Source organism: Anopheles maculipalpis, chromosome 2RL (genome assembly GCF_943734695.1).
Source record: "Anopheles maculipalpis chromosome 2RL, idAnoMacuDA_375_x, whole genome shotgun sequence".
NCBI classification, from domain to species: domain Eukaryota; kingdom Metazoa; phylum Arthropoda; class Insecta; order Diptera; family Culicidae; genus Anopheles; species Anopheles maculipalpis.
The window spans coordinates 44,339,921-44,363,788 of NC_064871.1; the positions used below are offsets into that span (position 1 = coordinate 44,339,921).

General features: G+C 44.1%; 4 protein-coding genes across 4 annotated transcripts in view; 2 read left to right on the forward strand and 2 right to left on the reverse strand.

Annotated features, from left to right (window-relative positions):
• The window catches only part of LOC126558958 (soma ferritin), a 203,505-nt gene that overhangs the window by 4,943 nt on the left and 174,694 nt on the right, over positions 1-23,868 (forward strand). The window lies entirely within an intron of this gene.
• On the reverse strand, positions 1,319-6,899 carry LOC126567158 (cilia- and flagella-associated protein 43). Its single transcript, XM_050223390.1, has 13 exons — positions 6,871-6,899; positions 6,540-6,808; positions 6,109-6,482; positions 4,839-6,043; positions 4,397-4,781; positions 4,206-4,330; positions 3,799-4,144; positions 3,293-3,730; positions 2,735-3,237; positions 2,415-2,661; positions 2,213-2,341; positions 1,725-2,140; positions 1,319-1,652 (listed from the first exon to the last, which is right to left on the reverse strand). Exons 1-13 carry the CDS (start codon positions 6,897-6,899, stop codon positions 1,319-1,321), a joined length of 4,800 nt encoding a protein of 1,599 aa, XP_050079347.1.
• LOC126556887 (NAD(P) transhydrogenase, mitochondrial-like) lies at positions 7,362-12,969 on the reverse strand. Its single transcript, XM_050212432.1, has 7 exons — positions 12,870-12,969; positions 12,648-12,759; positions 10,524-10,678; positions 10,308-10,448; positions 9,780-10,233; positions 7,598-9,710; positions 7,362-7,527 (listed from the first exon to the last, which is right to left on the reverse strand). The coding sequence occupies exons 1-7, from the start codon at positions 12,958-12,960 to the stop codon at positions 7,384-7,386; spliced, it is 3,210 nt and encodes a 1,069-aa protein (XP_050068389.1). The 5' UTR covers positions 12,961-12,969; the 3' UTR covers positions 7,362-7,383.
• LOC126558009 (isocitrate dehydrogenase [NADP], mitochondrial-like) lies at positions 20,613-23,779 on the forward strand. Its single transcript, XM_050213941.1, has 4 exons — positions 20,613-20,736; positions 22,387-23,083; positions 23,156-23,407; positions 23,489-23,779. The coding sequence occupies exons 1-4, from the start codon at positions 20,634-20,636 to the stop codon at positions 23,772-23,774; spliced, it is 1,338 nt and encodes a 445-aa protein (XP_050069898.1). The 5' UTR covers positions 20,613-20,633; the 3' UTR covers positions 23,775-23,779.

The following is a 23,868-nucleotide window of genomic DNA, read 5'->3' on the forward strand; positions in this document are numbered from 1 at the left end:
GACTCTGTAGGTAGTAGCGCCGTACGTTACCCGTACTGATCCATGATGGCTGAACTACAGACCACCGCGACCAAGTGTTCTGAATCGAATGCTCTGTTCGCTGACATCCATCTGCCTGCACTGTTTGGTTTGTCCACAAAAAAGGAGAGGGGTCAGCGGAATCAGAACGGCACCGCATGCACACGATTCTGGACAGTCTTGGTATGTTAGAGGCCCCCCAACCCAAGCTAACCCAACACCAAAGCACATCCGTCGTGGAAATGCATGATTTTCAGTGCTCTCTCTCTCTCTATCTTTCTCTCTCTCTCTCTCTCTCTCTCTCTCTCTCTTATGCTGACATGGTTTTTTACATTGTTTACTCCCCAACACATAACGCTCCACACGCGGTGTGACAAACCAAGCGAAACAAGAACTAGCTTCGCTGTGGGTATATGCGTGTACTGTCACGCTTCTATGGTTGCTATGGTAACAAAACAATAGACACATGGTCGCGTACGACCACACCACCACTAGGCGTTGTGTTTGCATTCGCCAGCATACACCATCCCAGCCAGCAACCATCATCGTCCTCCCCGCCCAAGTGCATATTTTGTAAGCGCACGACGTTTCACCCTGACGTGCTCCGAACTTTGGTGGAGATAGGTAGTAAGGTTAGATCCTCACAAGTCCCCCAATGATTGAAATGAGCGGATGAAACCTCATTATACTCCACCTCCATTGGCTACAGCACACCACAGTGAATCGTGTGAGTCACGAGTCTTCGAAGGGGCCAACCGGAAACCTGCTTTTCCACCTGCCGAAACCGTGCAGCGAAGCGTGACAGAGAGCCCTACCGGGATGGTTTGGTGGTGCGATTCCGGAGGCTTGAACTTTCCAACCAATACACCATTTCACCCCATCCGGGTTGGAATAAAATCACCCGGATGGGCCCAATTTTCGGCGGCCCCTTCGTTTTATCCAAATTCTGGCCCACAATTAGATTTGAAATATTTAACCATGCTGGAACTTACTGTGTCTACGTCACATCGTGATAAATAAATTAGTGCGAAGACGTGCACGCAGACATCAGGGAGCAAGGAAAAACTTTATTTAGTATGCGTTGTCACGACACTGCTTTCAATAGGTGTGTGTAGATAGAAGTCTTGCATCAGGAGTTCAAGTGTATGGGTGAAAATCGGATTGAAATTTACACACCGTGACCGACCACGTGTTGCAGTTTAAAATTTTTACCTCATCTAAAGACGCTCAATATTATCATCCTAAATGTATTTCTAGCTCAGTTTTTCCTTTAATTTACGCACCCGACAAAGCTAGTCTTTCAATTGCCCAACAAATGGTGTGCATTATGGTTCATCACGCTTGTAGAGGCGGTTAGTGTCGGATACGTCTTGAGACGCTGCAGCTCAAGCATTGTACCGAGCTCAAGTATGTGCGTGTGCTGAGCTTGCACAAGTCGCACCAAACGTGCACGCTCCACTATAGCCGTCATCCGGTCCTGAGTCGCTTTCTGTTCCGTCTGTTCCAGCTCGGCATCACGCTGTAGATGCTGCTCCGTTACATCAATGTTAAGGGCCCGCGTTTGCTGATCCAGCAACTTATTCTCTTTACGCTTGGTCGTGATTCGCTGCTCAATGTCTTCCAGTGAGCTTTTGCTGTAGGAATAGACAAAACAAAACAAACCTTAATATGATAATTCTCGCAATGCAATAGGCAACAGTTCTTACAGGTCCTGCAATATCTCTTCCTCATTCTGGATAGCATTCCGGATCTTTTTCTCCAGCGCCATCTGGCTAAAGTCTTCCGTACGCTTCATGCTCTTCATCTTGAGCCAGCTCTGAACCTCCTTAGTGATCTTGCACTTCTCAACTGTCGCAAGCTGATCGCGAAGATCGCGCAACTGTAACTTCAGTGCCCGATGTTCCCACTCCTGGTAGATAATCTTACGCCGGAAGAGGGCCGCGTTTACCATTGCGTTAAGCTTTTTCGTACCAGCCCGTCGAATGATTGCATTAATATCCTCCACATCAGTGCGATGTATCAGAACGCAGCGGTCAAAATCGCTCGTCCGTCCAGATTGCTGAATTTCAATCCATCCACGCTTCATAACGAGCTGCACCGTTCTGTTTGTAGCAGTTTCAAACTGTTTACACGAAAGTTCGGATATAGTAGACCTAGTCGAACATCGTTAAAGTTGTAAGGCTTTCTCACTTACCTGATCATTTTGTAACTGTTCCAGATTTTGGTCGATCAATGTCAAAACATTCCTCTTGTTGGTGATCTCTCGCTGGAATGCAGCAATTGCGGCCTCGGCATCGGACAGCATAAGCTCGCAACTTTTCAACTTAAAAATGAGACAAAACTTAATTGTTACCGAAATCTTCTGACAAACCTACCAATACTACAAACCTACTCACCCTAAACTCACTCTCGATCTTGATGCGACGCATTTTGATAAGTGTCTGCCAAAGACTGCTATCCATCCCGGCCGGACAGTTGGAAGTTTGATCCAGCGAATCGCAATGCGCCAGATAGTCTTGACATTCCTTGGGCAGCAACAAGTTTCCGTGGGTCCCTGCCGTCTTTTTCGCCACAATGCGCTTTGCCATGTCCTGAAACACCGATACGGTGACGATCGATCGCAGCTGAGTTTTTGGTCTACGCCTGGTAAGCCATAGGACAAGTAAGAATTTTGTAGTTGATTGGCCATCGTGTTAGAGCGACTCGCTAGACTCACTTGAATATCTTGTACGCTTGATCAACGAGTGCCGACTGCGCTGTGTCCGAAAAGTTGATCTTAAACTGCTTGTCAAGTAGCCGATCCTTAGTCCGTAGCGTATCGTACGTATTTCTATAGTCAGCTGCCTTCTCCTGGAATTCGTTCAGCACATCTGTCAGCTGATCCGTGTACTCTGAGATCTGATCAATCTGAGTACGCAGCTCGCTGGCGTTAGCTTCATAGATGAGGCGTGCATGGTTGTAGAGCGTCGCACGTAGAATGCGCATCTCTTCCTGTCTTATGGCTGATTCTATTATGATTTTCTGCATCGTAAGCTTCGCTACAGATGTGTTGAATCGTTTGATCTGCTCGTCAAGGCTAATGGCCAGTTCCTGTAGCTCATCCTGTAACATCTTACGATAGCGTTGTCGTTCTTGGTGCAGAAACTGGCTTTGCTCTTCATATTCCTTTACCTCGCGAATGTCGGTTTCGTTATAGTGCTGTGGTTCTTTGCCAATTTCCTGTAAAGAATTGAATTATTAAACTGTTCTTTTATTCAATCATCTCTAACTGTACCAAACACTGAGGAAGAGGGAGACTCTTTTTAATCTCATCCTCCCACCGATGTTCCAGCACACCGTCCATCATGGTGACCAGGGCACGATCTTTGAAATCATCTGCCAACAGTTCGCGCTGTCTACGCTCACGCTCCTGTCGTTCCAGCTCCATCAGCCGCTCAACACTGGGACTTATGTATGGTGCTACGGGTATTTCACTGTCTTCCGTCTGTATAATAGTATCAGGACGTTCGTCTGCTTCGTACTTTGGGTCTTCAATGTGCGTTACTTCAAATGTGCTACGGTCCGCCATTAGATTTGCAAGAAATACAAGCTCCTGCTGAACATACCGTGCTCTACGGTTACGCTTCAGCACAAGCTCCATCTCCTCATGTTTAAGGGTTTTAATTTGTTCAAACTTTTCATTAAACATAGTGCGTAACTTTTCGATCTCCATCTGCAGATAGGATGTTTGTAAGTATTAATACAACAAGTTAAGGGCTTTAAACATTCAGCAAAACTTACATCACCACAGATAAGCTCAAAGTAAAGCTGTTCAAAAGTCACCACTTCGAGCTGATCGTACCGGAGAGTGTAGGGTTCGAAGAACTGATGCGTAGTTGTACCGGACAGCGCGTACGATTTCTTCAAGGAAGCACGAGCTAGATTATCCAGAACGTTACCATAGTCCGGATCACGGTTTAGGATCGATTCCAGCTGATAGGTAGGCGTCGGTTTCCACGGCAAAAGGGCATCGTGACTGGCGTTTAGTTCCGTTTCGCGATAGACACGTACCTTCTCCAAGTGCTGACGATGTGGATTGACTGGCAGCATGGCATAGTTTTCCACGAATGCTCGCTTAAACATTGACCTGTAAATAAAGTCGTTAAGAAATCAATTTTTGAAGAACGACCAAACTCCCTTAAACATACCTTATTTTCCAAGGCTTTCTACTCATCAGTGTCCAACAGTTTTCAACCAGCCTTTCGTTGATATCGCTTTGCGATTCTATAAATTGTTTTAATCGCTTCTTTTCCTCTTCTTTTTTCCTGTTAGCCTGTAGGGAAACCATTTTTTAAAAACATCTTCTATACCACCAATAACAAAAATGCCCCATTTGTACCTCCTGTGTAAGTTTTTCCGTTGCCTCCGCATTCAGATTAAACACCTGCAAGGGAAACTGTTCCTCCGCAGGTGCCTTTTCATTGCGGTTAAGAAGCTCTTTCAGTTGTTGTTTAATTTCGGCAAATTCTGCAAATATGGCTTCGTGTTCTGGTTCGTAAATTTTTCCCTTTTCCTTCCGTCGTTCGAGCTCTTTCCTTTCTATCCAGGGAATTGATTCGTCAGTTGGTAGGTCTTTGAGAACATGTGTGTTGTCCTCATCACCGACTCCGGGTGAATATGCAAAGGACTTAGCAGCACTTCCGAAGGCCTCGGGAATTTGAGCAATTGGTTGTAGCAGTTTCAAAACGGTTAACATACCATTGTGGCACAAAATTGATAGAAACCTGTAAGGATCAAAATTAGACGATTTCAAACAAGAGCACAAAAAGCTAAATACATACTCATTATTCCTATCCAACGAAATTTGTTTGATTCCCCCGTTGAAACGACTGTCGAAGCTTAGAGTACACAACAGTTTGTCTCCAAAACATTCATATAAAGCCGTTTTGCCATCCATCGACCAAACGTACAAAAAACGCTCGTCTACCGCCACTTCAACATGTGCCACGGAGAGAGGCGTTTTGATCGTTTTGAGCAGAACAATTTCGAAATCTCCTTCCGTCCGAGAAATCTCCAGCAAATCAATTACGTTGGTCCGAATTTGATGACCATAAAACTCTAACTTGCTGTCAGTTCGCTTAGGCACGATTTGACAGTAATCATGAGGAAGTGTTAGTTGTGTTTTACTAACATCTTCTGCGTAATGTTGCTTCACAATAAAATCCACCGAACGGAAACTAACTGTGTCTGTTGGTTCCTGTTCCAGGGGTTGCACAATTAAAACTTCCTCGTTACGATACCACAAAAACATGTCCTTTGCTATCTTCATCTCACCAAACACTTGTAGGACATTCATTTGGAAATCTTCCGTAATTTCTAATATAGCTACTTGCCCTCTTGCATCCAACACCGCAAAACAGCGACTATCGTTATTGGCAAAAGTAACACCCACAAACGAATGTCTAGAGAGATGCAAACGTCCGATCAGTTTCACTTGCTTCTCATCGACCAAGATTAACTGCAGAACTCCTGTATTGGAACCCACCACTAAGCAAGGTTTTTCCGGATGGTTCGCAGTACACTTGACGTGTCCTACATTTATCCAATCGATTACGGCACCCGTCTCGAAGTGCAGCAGCTTCACAGCTCCAACATCCGGCTTAATGCCAACGATTTTATGCGTCTTGTTGATGCTGTACGTGCAAAAATATGCATAGCCCACGTCTAAATCTTTCACCATGTGGAATTCTACATTCCGTACGTCAGTATCCATCACGGTGCGCATAATGAAACCTTCCATTGTAATGCCTAAAAGTCCTTCGGAAGAAGAATAGTGCAGCAGCTGACTGTATGAGGCATCGGGCTGAGTGGACCACAGTTGATTCCAGGTACCTTTTTGCTTCTTGTAGAAATTGACCTGTCCATCCGGCGCGCTAACAAACAGCCCACCCTTGCAGTAGAAGATAAATGGGACATATTCGCGCTCGTTTATCAGACTTTCGGGACTGCTGATGGTTTGATTGATCTGTCCTGTTGAAGCTGATATCTGAAGAAATGGAGATAGGGTAGGATAGAATTGGTGTAAATCGACCAAAGCCAGTTCAAACTCACAGTGAACACTTTCGCCTGTTGAGTAACCACGGCTAGATTACCGTCGATGAGAAACGTCACACACAGCGGTAATTCATGCTTTTCCAGATCCAAGCAAACGGTTCGTTCTATAAGACGACTGATGCGAATGTTGCCATGCACTTCCCAAAGCTTCAGCACCGGTTTCCGTGGTGCATACTGGCACACCGCAAATACGGCCGATGGGCTGCAAACAAGTCGCTGTAGGTCACAAACAATGGAGGTTGGCTTTTTGCACAAGAGTTCCTTGCTTCTCCACGCGTACACTTCTAGCGAATAGTCTGGGACACCAGTTATTGCGACCAGTAATTCACTCTCGGAGAAACAAAGCGCCGTATAGGAACATTCCGTTTGATCTGTGAGAGAAAGATCCTTGAATATATTTGATCGCGTTCTTTACTTGTACCCTTTACCTCCTTCCAGGACGGACAGCACCGTGTTAGCAGGATAACTTATGAGCAAAATACGTGGATTTGTGCATCGCTCCGCAAAGCCAAGAATGGGGAACAGCTTATGACCGGCGAGACAAGCCACCCCATTACCCGACTGCGCACTGTCGGCTAAATAGTGCGACTTGGCTGAAGTTTTCAGGTTCACGAACAAAATATGGCTACCGATTGCTACAGCAACCGCAACGTTACCAATGACGCAAGCTATCTCTGCCGAACCCGGATGTATCCAGCTGAAAAGTGAAAATGTAACGCGTCAAGAAACGGTGCTTCAAAAAACCATCAAAGTACTTACGTGGCTTTCGTTCGGATGTTTTGCTCCATTTTTAGTGTGCGAAATCTATGAAGATCTGGATAAGAATTACAAAGATTACAGACGATTCTTTTAATGCGCTGACACCGTGTTCATCTCCTGGAACTACTATACTGAACCAAATGTGTCTTCCGGACAAACAATCAACGAAGTACATGCAACGTTGCTAGGTGATGGATGCACACTGTTGAGCCTTTGTTTACTTTGTTGATAGCTTCTATTTCTCGTCTTTGGATAACTTCCCCAAATGTCTCTTTTTTATCTTGATCAAAGAAAAAAATCCCGTGCTTCGATGTACAGCATAAAAATACGTTTATTTTACACAATTTACTTTAAATCGTAAAATATTAACACGTATGGCCACGTTTACATACACATTACTTAATTAAATGCTTGCGCTGCTTCATGGCAACCAGTTCAGTCCAGTCCAGTCCACGCGTAAAGTACCCAGTTCCCATTTCAATTTCCCGAGTGTCCTTAATCATTTTCCCTTCCTTAGTTGTCTTCCTTGATCTTGCCTAGCAACGCATCACACGTCTTCTTGGCGTCACCGAGCAGCATGGATGTGTTCGGTTTGTAGAAGATTGGATTGTCCACGGCCGCGTATCCGACACCAAGCGAGCGTTTCATGACAACAACCTGTTTTGAGAGAGGAACAAAAGCGTTAGAATTTAAATCTTTTTGGAGAGTGGAGCGCAATTCTTCTAACCTGATCCGCCTTCCACACACGCAACACCGGCATACCGGCAATGATCGAGTTGGGATCGTCTTCGGCAGCGCTGTTTACCGTATCGTTCGCACCAATCACCAGCACCAAGTCCGTCTCGTCAAAATCATCGTTGATCTCCTCCATCTCCAAAACATCATCGTACGGTACACCAGCCTCCGCTAGCAGCACATTCAACTGTCCTGGCATACGGCCAGCAACCGGATGAATACCGAATCGCACCTTCTTACCACGAGCCTTCAACAAACTGACCATCTCAGCGATCGGATACTGTGCCTTAGCCACACACAACCCGTATCCAGGCGTAATAATAATGTTCTTGGAATTCTTGATCATGTCCACCACTCCATCCACATTGACCTCCGTATGAGTGCCCACGATCTCGGCCGGTTTACCACCAGCAGTCGAGGTGGTACCGTATCCACCGAGGATGACGTTCGGCAGCGAGCGATTCATTGCCTTGCACATGATGTAGGAAAGAATGGCACCGGACGAACCAATCAGAGCACCGACAATCGTCATAAGGTTGTTGTTCAGCATGAAACCTTCCGCACATAGCGCCCAGCCAGAATACGAGTTTAGCACCGTAATAACGACCGGCATGTCGGCTCCACCGATTGCCGCCGTCAGCGTAACTCCCATCGCTGTGGACATAGCGGCCGTTGCTCCTAGCAGACCTAATCCTCCAGCCATCGATGGTTCAAGGTAGAACGCACCCATAGCGGCCAAATTACCGGCCAGCAATCCTCCATTGATAAAGTGTCGGCCTGGGAGAAGCAGTGGAGCTGAGTTAAGGACACCCTGCAGCTTTCCGTATGCAACGAGCGATCCACTAAACGTGACACCTCCAATGTAAGTACCCAGGAACAGTGCCGTCTTGAGCACGTTCGCAGCGGGATCGGTCGCCAACGTTGGGAAGTCATGCATGTACGTAGCCACACAGGTGAGTACAGCCGCCGCACCGACAAGACTGTGGAAGGCAGCTACTAACTGTGGTAGATCCGTAATCTGAATACGCTTCGCAATGATCGACCCAATCAATCCACCTAGTCCAGCAACACCACCCATCTGCATCAACACCTCAGTGCTCGGTGCCATATGTCCAAGGGTAGCAGCAATACCACCAGTAACACCCATCATACCGAGCGCATTACCCAGCCGGGAAGTTTTTTGCGAGGACAGTCCAACAAGCGCACCGATACAGCAAAGACTCGACGCAAGGTACGCCATCTGATGAATTTCGGGCAGATTCTGCAGAGCACCGACACCGTAACCTCCTAGGAACAGGGCCGCCGGAATACCGTACAGGTAGTTATGCTCCGGAGGGTCCGTCGGACGCTTGAACATGTCCAACATCCGCTGCGTCACCAAGAACCCACCAAAGATGTTAACGAACGAGATGAGAGCCGCTCCAGCAGCGAGCGTTTCGATCGTGTTCGAAGGCATTACACCACCACCCATCAGCAGCAATCCACCGACGGCCGTAATTCCCGAAATGGCATTCGTGACGGACATTAGCGGAGAGTGCAGTGCTGGCGTTACACCCCACACCGTATGATAGCCCACAATTCCGGACATGGCAAACGTAGTCATCATGGTGGTAAAGGCAGCATTCGGTGCGACTGCTCCGAGCCCAAGCAGCGTGCCAAGACCACCCGTATACATTAGGCTACTGCGGAGCGTTTCCTTGAAGGGATCGGCCGGTGGAGCTTCCACCTTAATAGCAGCACCAGAACCCGCACCTGCAGCTACAGCTGGTGGGGGTTTGGCGGACACAGCAATAACTGGCGGTGGCCACATCAGATTGCCTCCCTGCAGCACTATACTTCCACGCACAACTTCATCCTCGAGATTGATGTGGAAGTGATCCTTTTCGCCCATCGAAAGCAAAAACTTGGAGATATTGTTGGCGTACAGTGTGGAGCTCTGGGTTGGCAGACGGCTCGGGAAGTCGGTCAGTCCAACATGTACCACATCATGCACGACTTTAATCTCACCGGGCACAGTTGTCTGCACATTGCCACCAGCTTCTGCCGCGAGATCGACGATCACACTGCCCGGCTTCATTGATTTGACCATTTCCTCCGTAATAAGTCTGTGCGGGACGAGAAGTAAGAGGAATCAATTCAATTTCTGAAGACTTATTTAAGGGCAGCCTACTCACAGTGGTGCCTTTTTGCCGGGAATAAGTGCCGTGGTAATGATCACATCCACCTCTTTACATTGCTTCGCAAACAGAGCCATTTCTGCCTCGATAAACTCCTTGCTCATCTCCTTACTGTATCCACCGGCCGTCGAACCATCCTCACTAATGTTGATGGTCAAAAACTCTGCGCCCATACTTTCTACCTGTTCCTTCACCACCGGACGCGTGTCGAACGCACGTACGATCGCACCCATACCACGGGCCTGCCCGATCGCTGCCAATCCTGCCACACCACCACCAATCACCAGAATCTTGGCCGGCGGTACCTTACCGGCAGCCGTTATTTGACCGGTAAAGAAGCGAGGAAAATGGTTGGCCGCTTCAATGACCGCCCGATAGCCGGAAATGTTTGCCATCGAGGAAAGTGCATCGAACACTTGTGCGCGGGAAATTCGCGGAATGGCGTCCATAGCTTAAAAAAGGAGAAAATACCTATTATTGAAGGCTGTTTAATTTGAAAATGTATCGCTAAGTCGTCTCTCTTACCAAATGCATTAATCTTTCTTTGTGCCAGCTTATCAATCAGTTCCTTGTTTTGGGTGGGATACAGGAAGGAGATCAACGTTGAGGCATCCTTCAGCTGAGGAATTTCCGGATCGATCGGTTGCCGTACTTTCAGCACAATGTCTGAAAAAGAATTATAATTGATTTAAGGTCAATTTTTTATTTTTGCGGTGAAAAATATGTTCCAAAACCACGTACCAGTTTCAAATGCCCGTCGACTATCCACGATGCTAGCTCCGGCAGCTTCGTAATCGGCATCACGGAACTTTGCATTTACACCGGCTCCACTTTCAATCTGCACCTTGAATCCTTTCTTGATGAGCGTTCCAGCGACAACTGGAGTAACGGAAACTCTGTTACAAAAGGATAGAAAGTGGAAAACATTTGCCTTACAATTATGTGGATTGGCTCGCTACGCTGGAGATACATGATTGAGATAAAGGCGTACAGTACCACCACGTCAACCTGGGACACCTTTTAATTGTACCCTTCTATTGTAGTTCTATTGTTCTATTGTTCATATTGAGAATATATTGTATATATTCTCTAAATGATCTTCTTATTTGACATGTATAAAATATTTCTTAAAAAGAAGGTTTTCCTACACTTACAAAATATCTGAATGTACCTAATTTTTGAGTGATCAAATCAAACGTGAGAGAAGTCATAATTTTACTACACTTAATTTGTTATTTGTTTATTAAATAACCTCAAAAGGAAGGTCTTATACAAGAAGCTATAGCTTAAACTGCCAGAATGTTCTCATCAATGGAAATTCGTAAAAACCTATTTTTCTCCAGAAGATTTGAAATGAAATTCTTCAAATTTGCAGGAGATCTGAGCTATTGAATGAGGTTTATGTTCTGAACGATTGAAACGCTCACCTGATTTGAGAAAAAATCGTAGAAAATCAGCACAGAGTGTTAAGATTAATAGTCTGAACGCAATATTACCTATTCAAAAATTGACAAATTGTTATTGAATTATTATTTACAAATTATTATTGAAGAATTCCTCTCAAAATGTATGTGTTGAAAATTGTTTGCTTAATATTTGCTAAATATTATCTTGTGATTTCAACACCACAACAATTCTTTTGTTGTGTACAAAACAACTTGAAGTATCTAGATCTTGAAGTAGAAATTATTTGGCCATGAAACCCAAGTTGAGACACCTTATTTAAACATGCCTTCCTAAGGATCATGAAGAAGATCTGGGCCACTTGAAGTTTTTCAAATCTTAAAAATTTCAATGATTTGCCGAAGAATATCGTGCTTCTATATAGAATTTGGATTTCTTCGATTAGGTCCCGCTTTGTCTTAGAGGTACTGTACTGAAGCTCTATAAAATCTTCATTGTTAAACAAAAATTGAAAAATTATGTAACAAGCCAAAAATAATTAAAAAATTTACTCCTACTCATAAAAAGGTAGTATACTTTTATTAATAATTTAGAAAAAAAAAGATGAAAAGAGATATTAAAAAAAAATGCTTTTAACAGTGCCAAATAAAACATACCATGAAATGTAATGCTAGTTATAAAAAAAATCTTTTCTACAAAAATCTTCTATCTAAAGCAAATAACAAAAGTGCGTTAGCCTAGCATCAAGTGTACATTATCAGTAAATACATTATACAGGGTTTTGATCCATATAATGGAATAGTAGAATCATTTATTTACAATTGATTATGACGGTCCAGTGCCGTATTGTCAGAATAGTAGAATCACTTACGAGTATTTATCAAATGAATAATGGAACATTGCAAACTCGCTGTAGAGCTTTGCAAACAAATAATGGAATTTTGCATTCAATGGCGGGAAGCGCCTATGGAATTTGGCGATCAACACTGGCTTGTAGAAGCAGTAATTTAAATCATTTTTTCCAATTACTTTAGCATAAAACCCTTTAAAATTTAAATGATAATGGGGTTAATGTAAACAAACTATTGGATGACAAATTTCATGTTGCCATTTAAACAGGAAAGGACTCAATGTTCAGTAGAAATTACACAGCAGATAAGGAAGTTCTACTGTTTATTTGCAAAATTCCACTATATGATTCCAAAGTTCCACAAAAAGAAGCTTGCAATATTCCACTATCCATTCGAAAAATTCTACTTCGCCATTCAAAGCCCCATTAAATGAATCGAAACCCTGTAAAATGCACTCGAGTGCACAAGTGGCATTAGGAAAAAAATGTTCTAGTGTATAACAACCCCTCCTGTTTGCCGTTAATACTATCAATCAAGTTACTGTTTTATGTAATAAAAGATTACAATGAATAATAAAGTATAGCTTGTCAGCGCCCGCAGATGAGCTTACCGCTTTTCGTTTGCCCATCGTTCCTTCGGTACACCGATTACCAGATTTTGGTAGGGAACACCTTTAACAGCCGTTGCCGGTTTGCCATCTTTCTGCAATAGTTTTACGCTACCTAAAATGTAATATAGTTTTGTAGGAAAAAGGAAAAATCCATTACACCAAATAACTCAGGAGAGCAAGCAAGAGAGAGAGAGAGAGAGAGAAAGGGATGTAATGCCAAACCTGAAAACAAACGCAGCGGATGCAACGGTCTCGTTACTTGCAGCAGTGCATCTCCCTGCTGGCAGCACAACCGCAACACACCACGCGTCATTGTGTGCGTCCTCGTCGTTCAACTCCGTGTCTCCGTCTCTCGGGTTTGCACGATCTTCGGTTTTGCACCGGTTTTTATTTTATTTTTGCTTATCAATCTGACACGATGCAAACAACGTGGCAAATATGATAATGCAGTTTGAACCGTTTTTTGCTATTGAAAGACACTTTTGTTCTCTATTAAGATCGTTTCTTTTCACTATTCGTAAGTACGTGAATGAAGTTGGATTTTTATACACTATTAAATGCTTATAAAATCGAAGATCCGAGGTAAAAAAAATGATCGTACGCTGAAGAACACACGGCAAACACAGTTTTATCTAAAAAGTAATAAACAAACAAACAGAAATATTTTGATAAGAATGATCGAGATGATGGTAAATGGTTGTGTTTCACACCGAACCGGCAAACACTACATATATCCGCAAGGGACACACAGACACAAACGCAAATACGCCAGAGAGCACACGAACCGGCAGCAGCAGTATGTGGGATGGGATATGATCCCGGTGGGTAGAGGACCCGCAGAAGCACGCACGCAGGAAAGGAACGAAGCAAAAAAAAAGCCAACAAAAACAACGATAAGACCAACGCAGTACGTGATGGCCGGGACCGGTAAACGGTTTCACGACCGGCGAAACCCCGACACACACAGAGTACAACAGCTCGCGAGAGACAGCGACGGACTGGCCGCCGGTTGACTGGGACTGGGCCGTTTCAGCGGCTGGCATCACAATGCGACCGCAAACAAGAGAGAGAGCGAGCGGATTTTGGTGAGAAGATGCGCGAGAAATACGCACCGCGCGAACGACCCGATCATGGGGTGGTGGGTGACAGATGCATTGCACTTCTCGCGCGAGATCACGTTTGAGGGTGCTGCCTCTTCTTCTAGCGTTAATAACTCCGACGTTGATTAGGCAAAATTTGTAGTAAGTTGAGCAAAAAAAAAAAAGACATAAACACCAACATACTACGGGGCAACAACAGGCAGATTGTTGGGAGTGTATAGCGGGAGGCCTCCCGCTTTAATTTTTTTTTTTTTTGCTGCGTATAATTCTGTCTTGGTTGTTTTGTGAAGTAGCAGGGATCGGCAAATTATAATTTTTTGCAAGATGTTTTGGCATTTTACTTTTTAAGCTGCCAATAAAACGGATGGAGTAATAAACGCAGAGTCAGATAAATAATTAAAAATTGATAAACGGATAAACGGAGCAAGATTATTTATGAACTCCTAGCGTCATCCAGCTTTCTAAGTAAAAGAAAGTTAAGATTTAGTTTAATCTACGGGGCGAACCTTTAAAATGAAACGGTTTAGTGATTCTGTGGATTAAATATCCAAAAAAAATCCAATGAATAATTTCACAGTGTTCATTCTCGGTGGTAAAGGCAAAAACGGCACCGATTTTTACACGGGCGGGTCGAAGTTCAAATCCCACCTAGATCGTTCCTCGTTAATTGAAGAAGTGTTAATTGTGCATCAAACTGTTATAATTGAAATAAACAATCACACAAGTATTGCTTTTATTTATATCAGAACCAACTCCATTCTATATATCAATAGCTCAATTGTAATGGAACCAGACCGATGATGTGTCTGTTAATTAAAAAAATATCCCTTTTACTAGGTATTCTATATGCTTTTCTGGAATCCCTTTTAGAAAGGCGTGCAAACGTTTACAGGTAGAATTGTTACACTTTTACGACACGGAATCAGAACAGGTAGAACTGAATAGGTAAAAATTGTTATTTTGAAATGGTTCTGTCCAATTCTACCTGTTAAATTTATTCGCTTTATTTTGAACGGAAGCGAGAAAGTGTAACAAAGTCCTATACTACCTATAAATTGTCCACGTCATCAAGTAAAACCACGCTCATCTAAAAAATAATGAAAAAATGTTAAGGATAAAATAAATATTATTTAAAATCTTTTTTTCATCAAGCTCAAGACATCAAGGTTACTATTTGAGATGATATAATCTCCGATTTACAGTGTTCCTCAGATCATGGAACAAGCGTCTCCATGTTTAAAACAATGTGCGGTATTATATCCAACATTAATAAGACGTAGATGGTTCGTTCTGTCAAAGTCGCTAGTTGTTTGAAACATCGAGACACTTGTTCTACGACCTGAGAAACACTGTATTAACATTTTGGTTTGTCTAACATGTGGACGCTTGCGTTAGCTCGGAAAAGAAAATTAAGCCGCATAATTAAGCCGCACACAAACATTTTTAAAAGATCGCAACAGATATCGGCTGAATGAAATCCTATAATTATTTAACATTTAATATGAATCATGAACATAATGAGACAGTCAAATGATAGGCAAAAGTAATTGCAGAGACTACAAACCTCCGTAAATAAATAAAAAGAGAAAACTGTTGTAAACCAATACTATACATTAATTTTTGTTCTTGAAGAACCTTGATTAAAAACGAAGTAAATTGTAATTTCAATAAAACAAATTAAAAACACAAGTTAAAAATGATCTACTGATCAACTCAGTTCCATCTAATCAGCTGAAAAATGTAAGAACTCTGATATGCAGGAACAACAACACCTAGATGCTCTAATTGCTCATCGCATTAGTAGTTCGTCTTGTAATATCTGTAAATCAACTCGGCTCGCTCGCCAAAACACCGCCCCGCAATTTGCATACTCCAACAAAACATTTGTCGACACCCTCCACCCTATCTTCTCCAGTTTCCCCTTCCGCACTTCCACCCGATAATACCCTCAATCTATCGTTACGATTGCACGATTAAACGGCCGTTCACCAGATGAAATTGCGTCGTATTTTGAACCAAAAACAGACCTATCAGACCTCAACTCTCTACGTGTGCCATATACACCGTCATATAAACAGAAGTTTATCCGAGATGTGTTGGTGTGTTGGAAAGTTTATTTACAAACTGATCCACCGGTTATTGCGAATAGGACAAGATCATGCCCACCAAATCGATCGTACAAATAAACCAGCCCCCGACAGACAGTGTCATAGCGGCGTAGAAGCGTACGTCGCGAAAATCTTAGCCAGGAACTGGTTCTGATGGTGGAAAAGGTCAAGAGAGGTTTCATGATAACGTTGGACAAGGTTACAAATTAGTTCACGTATCAAGAATTCGTTGGCCCAACTGCACTGAGCTTGGAACACTCGAATTCCTTTGCAAAGAAATGTGGGACAGTTGATTAGCGTTTTGCTCCCGAATCCGTAACATACTTCCATGTCTATTTTCCAAGACGCAAAATCCTACTATCTTCATACGCGAGTTCTTAATTTTCCCTCTTTTCCAATAACTGTCTCCTAATCTCGAGCGTTGTACATCAATTTCATCTATGAATAGATCCGATTCGGGCGCGCGCTCTTTTACGTCAGCAACGATCGGACGTTGGGGTGGTTTTGATTTCCATTCCATCCCCGAGAGCATGGAATTTCATACTCCATTTTTTCCTTTTAAACATTATCGATACAGCTTATCATAACCTTAACGAACGGGAACGATATTTAAGCCATTTTTGCCCATTTGATCGAGTACGCCTTTCACGAAACGAGTCATTGAAAGGCTTTATCGCCGATAAGCATTCCCTCAGGGGAGGGCTTCGAACGCTTGTACAGGGGGCTTCTTCCAATCTTGATTGTTTTGGGCCCAACGTTTGGGGTAAACTTTGTTCTGGGGAGGAAAATACTATAAAAAATACAGCAAAACAAAACAAACACTGTGTCGCATGCCACGGTTGCGTAAATTTGGCACAAAATAAAGCGCCTCGGTCACTAAACATTTAATTATCACCTACTCCAGCACCGTGCCGAGGAACGATAAGAGTTCGGAGCACCAACCGTATATGCTATCTTTTGTATGGTCATTCTTGGGATACTTTTTCCACCAAAAGCCTCCCAGCCAGACTTCATTATCGCAAGAGTATTAAGTAACATGTTTCGCCAAATAATTGAAACGACCGATAAGACGGACGGACGACGAAAAACAAAAACAATCCTATCTCGGTGACATTTACAGCATCAGACTTAACAGGGGCCCATTGTATAAACAACGCATATTGTATGGCTTCCAGCAAGGGACCAGCTGTTATCATTTAGGCGTACAAATGCTGTCAGCGGAGAGAAGGTTTGTCGAGTGGCAGACAGCCAAAATGGCAGCATGCCACACATACAGGCCCTCGTCAGTGGGAAGTCTTATGAATCGGATGCTCGGAAATTCTAAGCTGCACAATCGGGGAGTTTGAAATCTAAAAAGAATTAATAATTGATCTTTTTGGGATGTTTAGATGAAGCAAGATATCAAGATTGGTATGAAAAGCCTTATCCATTGCTGAAGAAAGCAAGAGGCTTTAAACATTCTCTCCCGGTCCCCCAGGGTTTGAGGAAATGGGCATTAACAATTGAATCAATTAAGCCCATATTATACTCAATTAACGTTCTTCCCTCGCGTCTTACAATATGAGTAGAAAGTGTTCTCATTTAAAGGTTATTGATTTTCTTCCCCCCGCTGAAAAGTGACCATAAACATCGAAATCACATCCACAGGCAAACAGTGTCCAGCTGTTCGCACGACAGTTTCCATATGGTGAGTTTTGCATAACGAAACACCTTCACCTTCACCAACTCTGTTCTGGGCCAATGTGACGCTGATAATCGCCGTTGCCCTTTCAACGAACTAATCAAAGTTCGGTCGTTTCGGTACAATCTTATCTCCCTGCTGGCTGCATCGGGTTGCGACGGAAAGCAGAACTCTAATCGTTCCAACAGTCATATGACGGTGACAGTGATTGCTCTGCCCCTAATAACCGTCGCGTAACATATGCATTTTCACGATGCTTTATTATGGCTTCGTCCGGTTGGTTTAATTCAAACATATACAATTTAAAAAATTAAGCGATTTCCACGGCTTTTCATTAAATGATCTTGTTTCCTATGGATTGATTCAACTGTTCATCGTCTTTTGTGTTATATTCTTTAGGTTAGAACCTCTTATCTAGCAATTAGGTAGAACCTCTACCTAGCAAGAAATTTCATCTTTGGAGAAAGTGTCGTTAAAAGCAAGAATTCCGGTCAACCAAGTATTATTTTGTAACCGTTCAATGTAAAACCGTAATCTGCTGGGGGAAACCCATGCTTTATCGCTGTAAATTTTGGATCCAAGGGTTCTGAGCATCGTCTAAATGGTGAATCGAATCTGATCAATCGATCAATAGAATTATAATAAAACCTCTATTGAAGATCTTACCAAATCCTCTTCTGAAGCTTAAACCATGTCGAGGTTTGGCAAGAGATCCACAAATGAGAATATTTTTTTGTGGAAAACCTCTAGGATGTAAAATTTGACTTAAATTGATTCAACCTACTACCGAGCATCCAACAATGATTCGTCGGATATTTTTGTTCTGAGAGGACAGAAGAAGTAGTACGTCAAGCTGTTCTTTTCAAGGATATTTATCCATATAGCAGACATCCTTATAAATTCTTAGTGCCACTACTAAGGTTCATTGGGGGCATTAGACAACAGTCTAATTATTCAATATTGTATAAGACTACACCACATTTCATGCCAGATCTCCTGTAATCCAGCCCTCTTCAACTTCAGATCCAGACACTAGTACCTTGATCGCGTAGATCATCAATCCCCAGTGTAATCGATCATGTAAACCTTCCAGTACACGACAAAACCGGATCCTTTCGATTGATGGGAAGTAAGGCTTCGATTATTGTGATGCGGAAAGTAATTATCAACTACTGGTTCCCGTAGTAATGAGCAGTTGACCTTCTCTTCCTATCCATCAGCTAGAATGTAGACATTTAAAAGAAAATCAAACAAGATAACTTCTTGTACATACTACCATAACATGGATGGCAAAATGGCCAACGATAATCCACCAACAGAAAACACGTCTCAACAAAACTGAACCGGCCGGCCTTGAATTTCGCTTCCAATCGTCACAAGATTCCAGACGACGTACTTGATCAGCCCCAAGCCCCGGCGAGCCCCCGCGATATCGCGTTTCTTTCTTTTTTCCGTACATTCAGGTCACGTAGAACGCCACCACGATGAAGTCACGATCATGTTGGAGTTCGGTTACCGTCTTCATAGGAAGGTATACATTTTTCACATTCATTCTCTTTCTTGCTCTGCTTGGTCGGCAGATCATTTCGTTGGGTGCAAAGAAACAGGAAACGGTTATAATAATACCGACCGATTCTATGCGTGCGACCTAGCTAAAAATAATATCGAAATCTAGCAAAGCTTAACCGCGCCCGACTTTCCCGATTCTGGGATCATCATATCATCGCCCACTTTGCTACAATGCACAGTCGGCGATCAATTTGGCAGGGGCGCGGCCGAAACTTGATCTAGCTTCGATGCAGTTTTTGGTGAAGTTTCGCCAACTATTTAACCTTCCCAAGAGAGGAGGTTTGCATGTTCGTCGCGGCAACATAAACTCAGAATCGATTCGCTAAACAGGTCGACATTAAAACTTGCCTCCTTAAACCAGTTCCAGTAGGGGGAGAATGTGTCCCTGGCTCGTACCGGTGCAGTGATCTTGCGCCGGAATGGAAATTGTAAGGCATTTCTTTGAGCATGAGTCGAGAAAATGTGAACGATTGATACATCTCCTCCAATGTGTCGGGATGTGTCGTTTGGAGTACTCCAACACTCCATCATACAAAAGCGATGGCTCATTGCATACGCATATATTCAAACGCGGCCATTACCATGGTCCATAGGACGCTACGTGGGAGCTAAAAATAAAAACAAATGCGTATTCTCTACCAACAGGGGGGTTGATTGGGGCAGATTAAATGACGTGGATAAGGTACGAGGCTGCACGCCTACGGAGTGTGTGTGTGTGTGTGTGTGTGTGTGGGGGGGGGGGGGATCGTTTCGTTTACCAAAAAGAAATAAAAACGCCGACTTTTCTCTCGTACTCACCATCCGACTCTGAGCGCGTCGTCCTCTCGCGGATTCCACCCAAAGCCGGTACCGGATCTGCAACAGGCAGCACAACTCAGAAATACGCGTATTTCTTATCATGCTGTGCGCTTTCGTGTTCTCTCGCACTGTACCGGGCCATGCCGGCGGTCTCTCCGTGGACCAGCGCGCACTTGGTTCGTGACATTCGTGGAAGTAACATCAGCTTTTCGCAGCCGTCGTCTCAAGCGTCCCCGTGTCCGTGTCCGCGCGTGTGTGTGTGTGGTTTTTCCTTGCCGGTGGCAAATCGTGTTGAGTGAGCCGACTGCATTCTCACTTCTAGCTCGTACAACAGCTTCTATTCACCGATCGTCAACTTCCGGTTCGGTCCTGCACTGCAGCACGGAAAACAACCACACGAATACGAACACTACCGGAGAAACATCTCTCGTGTACTTGGTGAGTAAAAGGGTTTGTTTACATTTTGCTAGCTGTCATTTGCCAAAGGTTCCTAACCTCACGCGGGTGTTCTTTGGCCGGTGTTTGAAGAAATAAAGAAAAAAAACACCGGTTATAGTAGGACGGAGTGCTTGCGTGCTTTCCTTTCACCAAAATCCCATCTTCTTATCGGGTCGACGACGTACAAACTTGCATGCTGATAATGCCAGTGACGTGACGATTGCTTTATGTCTCTGCCTTTTTTCTTTTCAGATCCAGTTCCGTGTGGTAAAGGAAAAGCACCCAAAACACCATGGCGCGCCTTCTCGCTCGCTTCTGCAAGACTCTTCCCGTCCAGGGTTGCTCAACCCAGTCGATTCTGCCGGCCGTTTCGATGGTGCCGACGCGTGCCCGTAGTAAGTAAATGATGTAGTCGTTTCACTGTTATCTCTTGCTAGCGATCGTATTTCTTCTTGATCTGCTGTTGTTTTATCGTACTTTGCTTATACTTCATCGTGTGTATGTGTTTGGACTTCATCGTTCACTATAATTGCATGGTCGGTCGTATGCAACGATGACCATGACCTGTTTTTTTTTTTCAAACCTATCCTTTAAGGCCCGCTTGAAAGTTTCCTCTGTTTTGGAGGGCGAACTGTCGTGTAAACTTAATTGGTACGTGATCACATCGTCGCAACATTGCTGCTTTTCCATAAGATCCTAAAAGTCTTTGCTTACTATATCCCCTTAATTTGCTTTTTATTCGTAGTAGCCGGGGGGATGGTCAGTCCTTGATATAAGAGATCGATCATTCTGTGCTCCTATCTTTGACATTTGACCGTCCCGATGCACGTGATCATCTTCTTCCACTTAGTTTAAAGACCTTCTAAGGTCTACTCAGTCTTCGCAACGGGGGAACGATCCGGATTGGATTTGAACGCCGGTCCTACCGTGTGATGTTATTACATCGGGTCGTCCGGGACGTGATCATCATACAAACCAAATCAAGAAAAAAATGTCTTACTTATTTTAATTCCTTCCTACGCCGGATGTTAGTTGCTTTTTGAACCTCAAGATTGGCACGAGAGGTGCAAGCATATATATTTTACTAGCTGCCGGGATTAGTTGAAAATCAAAACAGTTTCAAAGGTCGTCTGTTTTGTAGACTTGTTGATACAATCTTGATTTGATAATCGCGCAATCGAAGATGATCGACGTTTTGCCGCCGTGTACGTATTCTTCGCGATGCATGCATTGATTTGTAGTTTGATGTTTTTTGCATCACTGAGCTTCTAAAGGCCTTATCACATTGACCTAAATGGTCGCGTGGTTTGGCCTTGGAACTTTTTTTTTCTTTGCTAGAGAATTAGGCCCTCACAAATCTCCGGGCAGAACTTGATCGTGCTTGATTGGCTGGAGTTATTGCTTTGATTTGTTAAATCCGTTAGTTGGATAATTAGTCCTACATATGATCCGGATGAGAGTTCATATCGGTGTTAGTAATTGTAGGCGGTCAATTAAAATTTTCGAATTATAAATTATTAATTGGTAATTTATTAAGGTTTTCAAATGTTTGGGGGCCTGGAATTTGCTTCAGCTCTACGACTTATGTCACTTCAATTCAGCCTGGCTAATTGACTCAATTAAATAGACAGATATCTGAGGGCGGCCGGACAGTGAGACGCAGGTTTTCACATGGCACGACCAGAATAAAATCCCATCCGGACCGTTCCCTCGTTGTGCACCATGTCTTCCCAGAATCTCAAAAGCATCACCCCCTCGTAATCCCCCCCCCCCCCCCCTGCCAACACTTCAACAACATTGACCCCGACTTATTCCGCCAAGGACCTCCAAACAGCTTGATCCGCTACTGGGACTGACTATCCAACTACATGGTATCAGCAAGTCTAGTAAGCTATGGTCGGCGTGACCTAGAAGATGGTTAAGCCAAAAAGAAGAAGAAGAAGAACTAGATCTTGGACATGGGAGACCGGATCTAGTCGTGTCGTGTATTAAATTTTCTTCCCATATTTCATCGATGTTATAATTTTCCCACTTTTTCCCCCCAGGCACCGACAGTCGAATTCAAGCGGCAAAGCCCGTCGTTGAGATGGACGGCGATGAGATGACGCGCATCATCTGGCAGTTCATCAAGGATAAGCTGATCTTTCCTTACGTGAAGGTAGAAGCACTTTACTACGATCTTGGCCTCCCGTACCGCGATCAGACCAACGATCAGGTTACGATCGATGCAGCGCACGCCATGCTGAAGCACAATGTCGGCATCAAGTGTGCGACGATCACACCGGACGAGCAGCGCGTGGAAGAGTTTAAGCTGAAAAAGATGTGGCTCAGTCCGAACGGTACGATCCGTAACATTCTCGGTGGCACCGTGTTCCGCGAACCGATCATCTGCAAAAACATTCCGCGCATTGTGCCCGGTTGGACGAAACCAATCGTGATCGGTCGCCATGCGCACGGTGATCAGTACAAGGCGCAGGACTATGTCGTTCGCAAACCGGGCACGGTGAAAATGGTTTACACGGGGGATGATGGTTCGGTTGAGGAGATTCTGCTGTACAAGTATCCGGCGCCCGGTGTAGCGTTGGCTATGTACAACACGGACGAATCGATTACGGCGTTCGCACACTCGTCGTTCCAGGTGGCGCTGAGCAAAGGATGGCCACTGTACCTGTCAACCAAGAACACGATTCTGAAGCGTTATGATGGACGTTTCAAGGACATCTTTCAGGAGATTTATGAGAAGTGCGTGTTTGCGGGGGGAGGGTGTGAATGATCGTCTTTAAAGCTAACTGGTTTTTGGTTTTCACATTCCAGAGATTACAAGAAACAGTTCGAGGATGCGAAGATTTGGTACGAACACCGGCTAATCGACGATATGGTAGCGCAGGCGCTGAAATCTTCGGGCGAATTCGTCTGGGCCTGCAAAAACTACGACGGCGATGTGCAGTCGGACATTGTGGCGCAAGGGTACGGATCACTCGGCTTGATGACGTCGGTGCTGGTGTGTCCAGATGGTAAAACGCTCGAATCGGAAGCTGCACACGGAACTGTTACGCGTCATTATCGGTAGGCGAGGACAAAGCTAACTTTAGACAGTTAGAGTTTAAATTATTTCTCCCTTTTTTTTGCTTGTTTTTCGTCGCACAGTGAACATCAGAAAGGACGGCCAACCTCCACCAACCCGATCGCATCGATCTTCGCGTGGACCCGCGGTTTGGAGCATCGAGCCAAGCTTGACAGCACTCCCGACCTAGCCCGCTTTGCCCAGGCGCTCGAGAAAGCGTGCGTCGACACGGTTGAATCGGGCAAGATGACCAAGGATCTGGCTCTTTGCATTCACGGTTCGCGTAACCTTAAGGACAGCATGTACCTAAACACACAGGACTTCCTGGAAGCCATCTCGGAGCAGCTGGAACGCACGTGGAAGAAATAGTGCGGCTGGCCGAGCCCATCTTTGTATATTTGAATTAAAAAAAATCGCGATTAAAAAAAAAGTGCTAGGAAAAAAATTAAATAAAACTTTTTTA

Excerpts from the sequence above, each read along its gene's own strand:
- LOC126567158 (XM_050223390.1), bottom strand. The coding sequence starts at position 6,899 with ATGGAGCAAAACATCCGAACGAAAGCCAC. Across the intron at positions 4,782-4,838 it reads TCGTTGGATAGGAATAATGA|GTTTCTATCAATTTTGTGCC; the intron begins GTATGTATTTAG and ends TGATCCTTACAG. Across the intron at positions 3,731-3,798 it reads TTGAGCTTATCTGTGGTGAT|ATGGAGATCGAAAAGTTACG; the intron begins GTAAGTTTTGCT and ends TCCTATCTGCAG.
- LOC126556887 (XM_050212432.1), bottom strand. The coding sequence starts at position 12,960 with ATGACGCGTGGTGTGTTGCGGTTGTGCTGCCAGCAGGGAGATGCACTG. Across the intron at positions 10,449-10,523 it reads TCGACGGGCATTTGAAACTG|ACATTGTGCTGAAAGTACGG; the intron begins GTACGTGGTTTT and ends ATTCTTTTTCAG. Across the intron at positions 9,711-9,779 it reads CCCGGCAAAAAGGCACCACT|ACTTATTACGGAGGAAATGG; the intron begins GTGAGTAGGCTG and ends CGTCCCGCACAG.
- LOC126558009 (XM_050213941.1), top strand. The coding sequence starts at position 20,634 with ATGGCGCGCCTTCTCGCTCGCTTCTGCAAGACTCTTCCCGTCCAGGGT. Across the intron at positions 20,737-22,386 it reads GGTGCCGACGCGTGCCCGTA|GCACCGACAGTCGAATTCAA; the intron begins GTAAGTAAATGA and ends TTTTCCCCCCAG. Across the intron at positions 23,084-23,155 it reads TTTCAGGAGATTTATGAGAA|AGATTACAAGAAACAGTTCG; the intron begins GTGCGTGTTTGC and ends TTCACATTCCAG.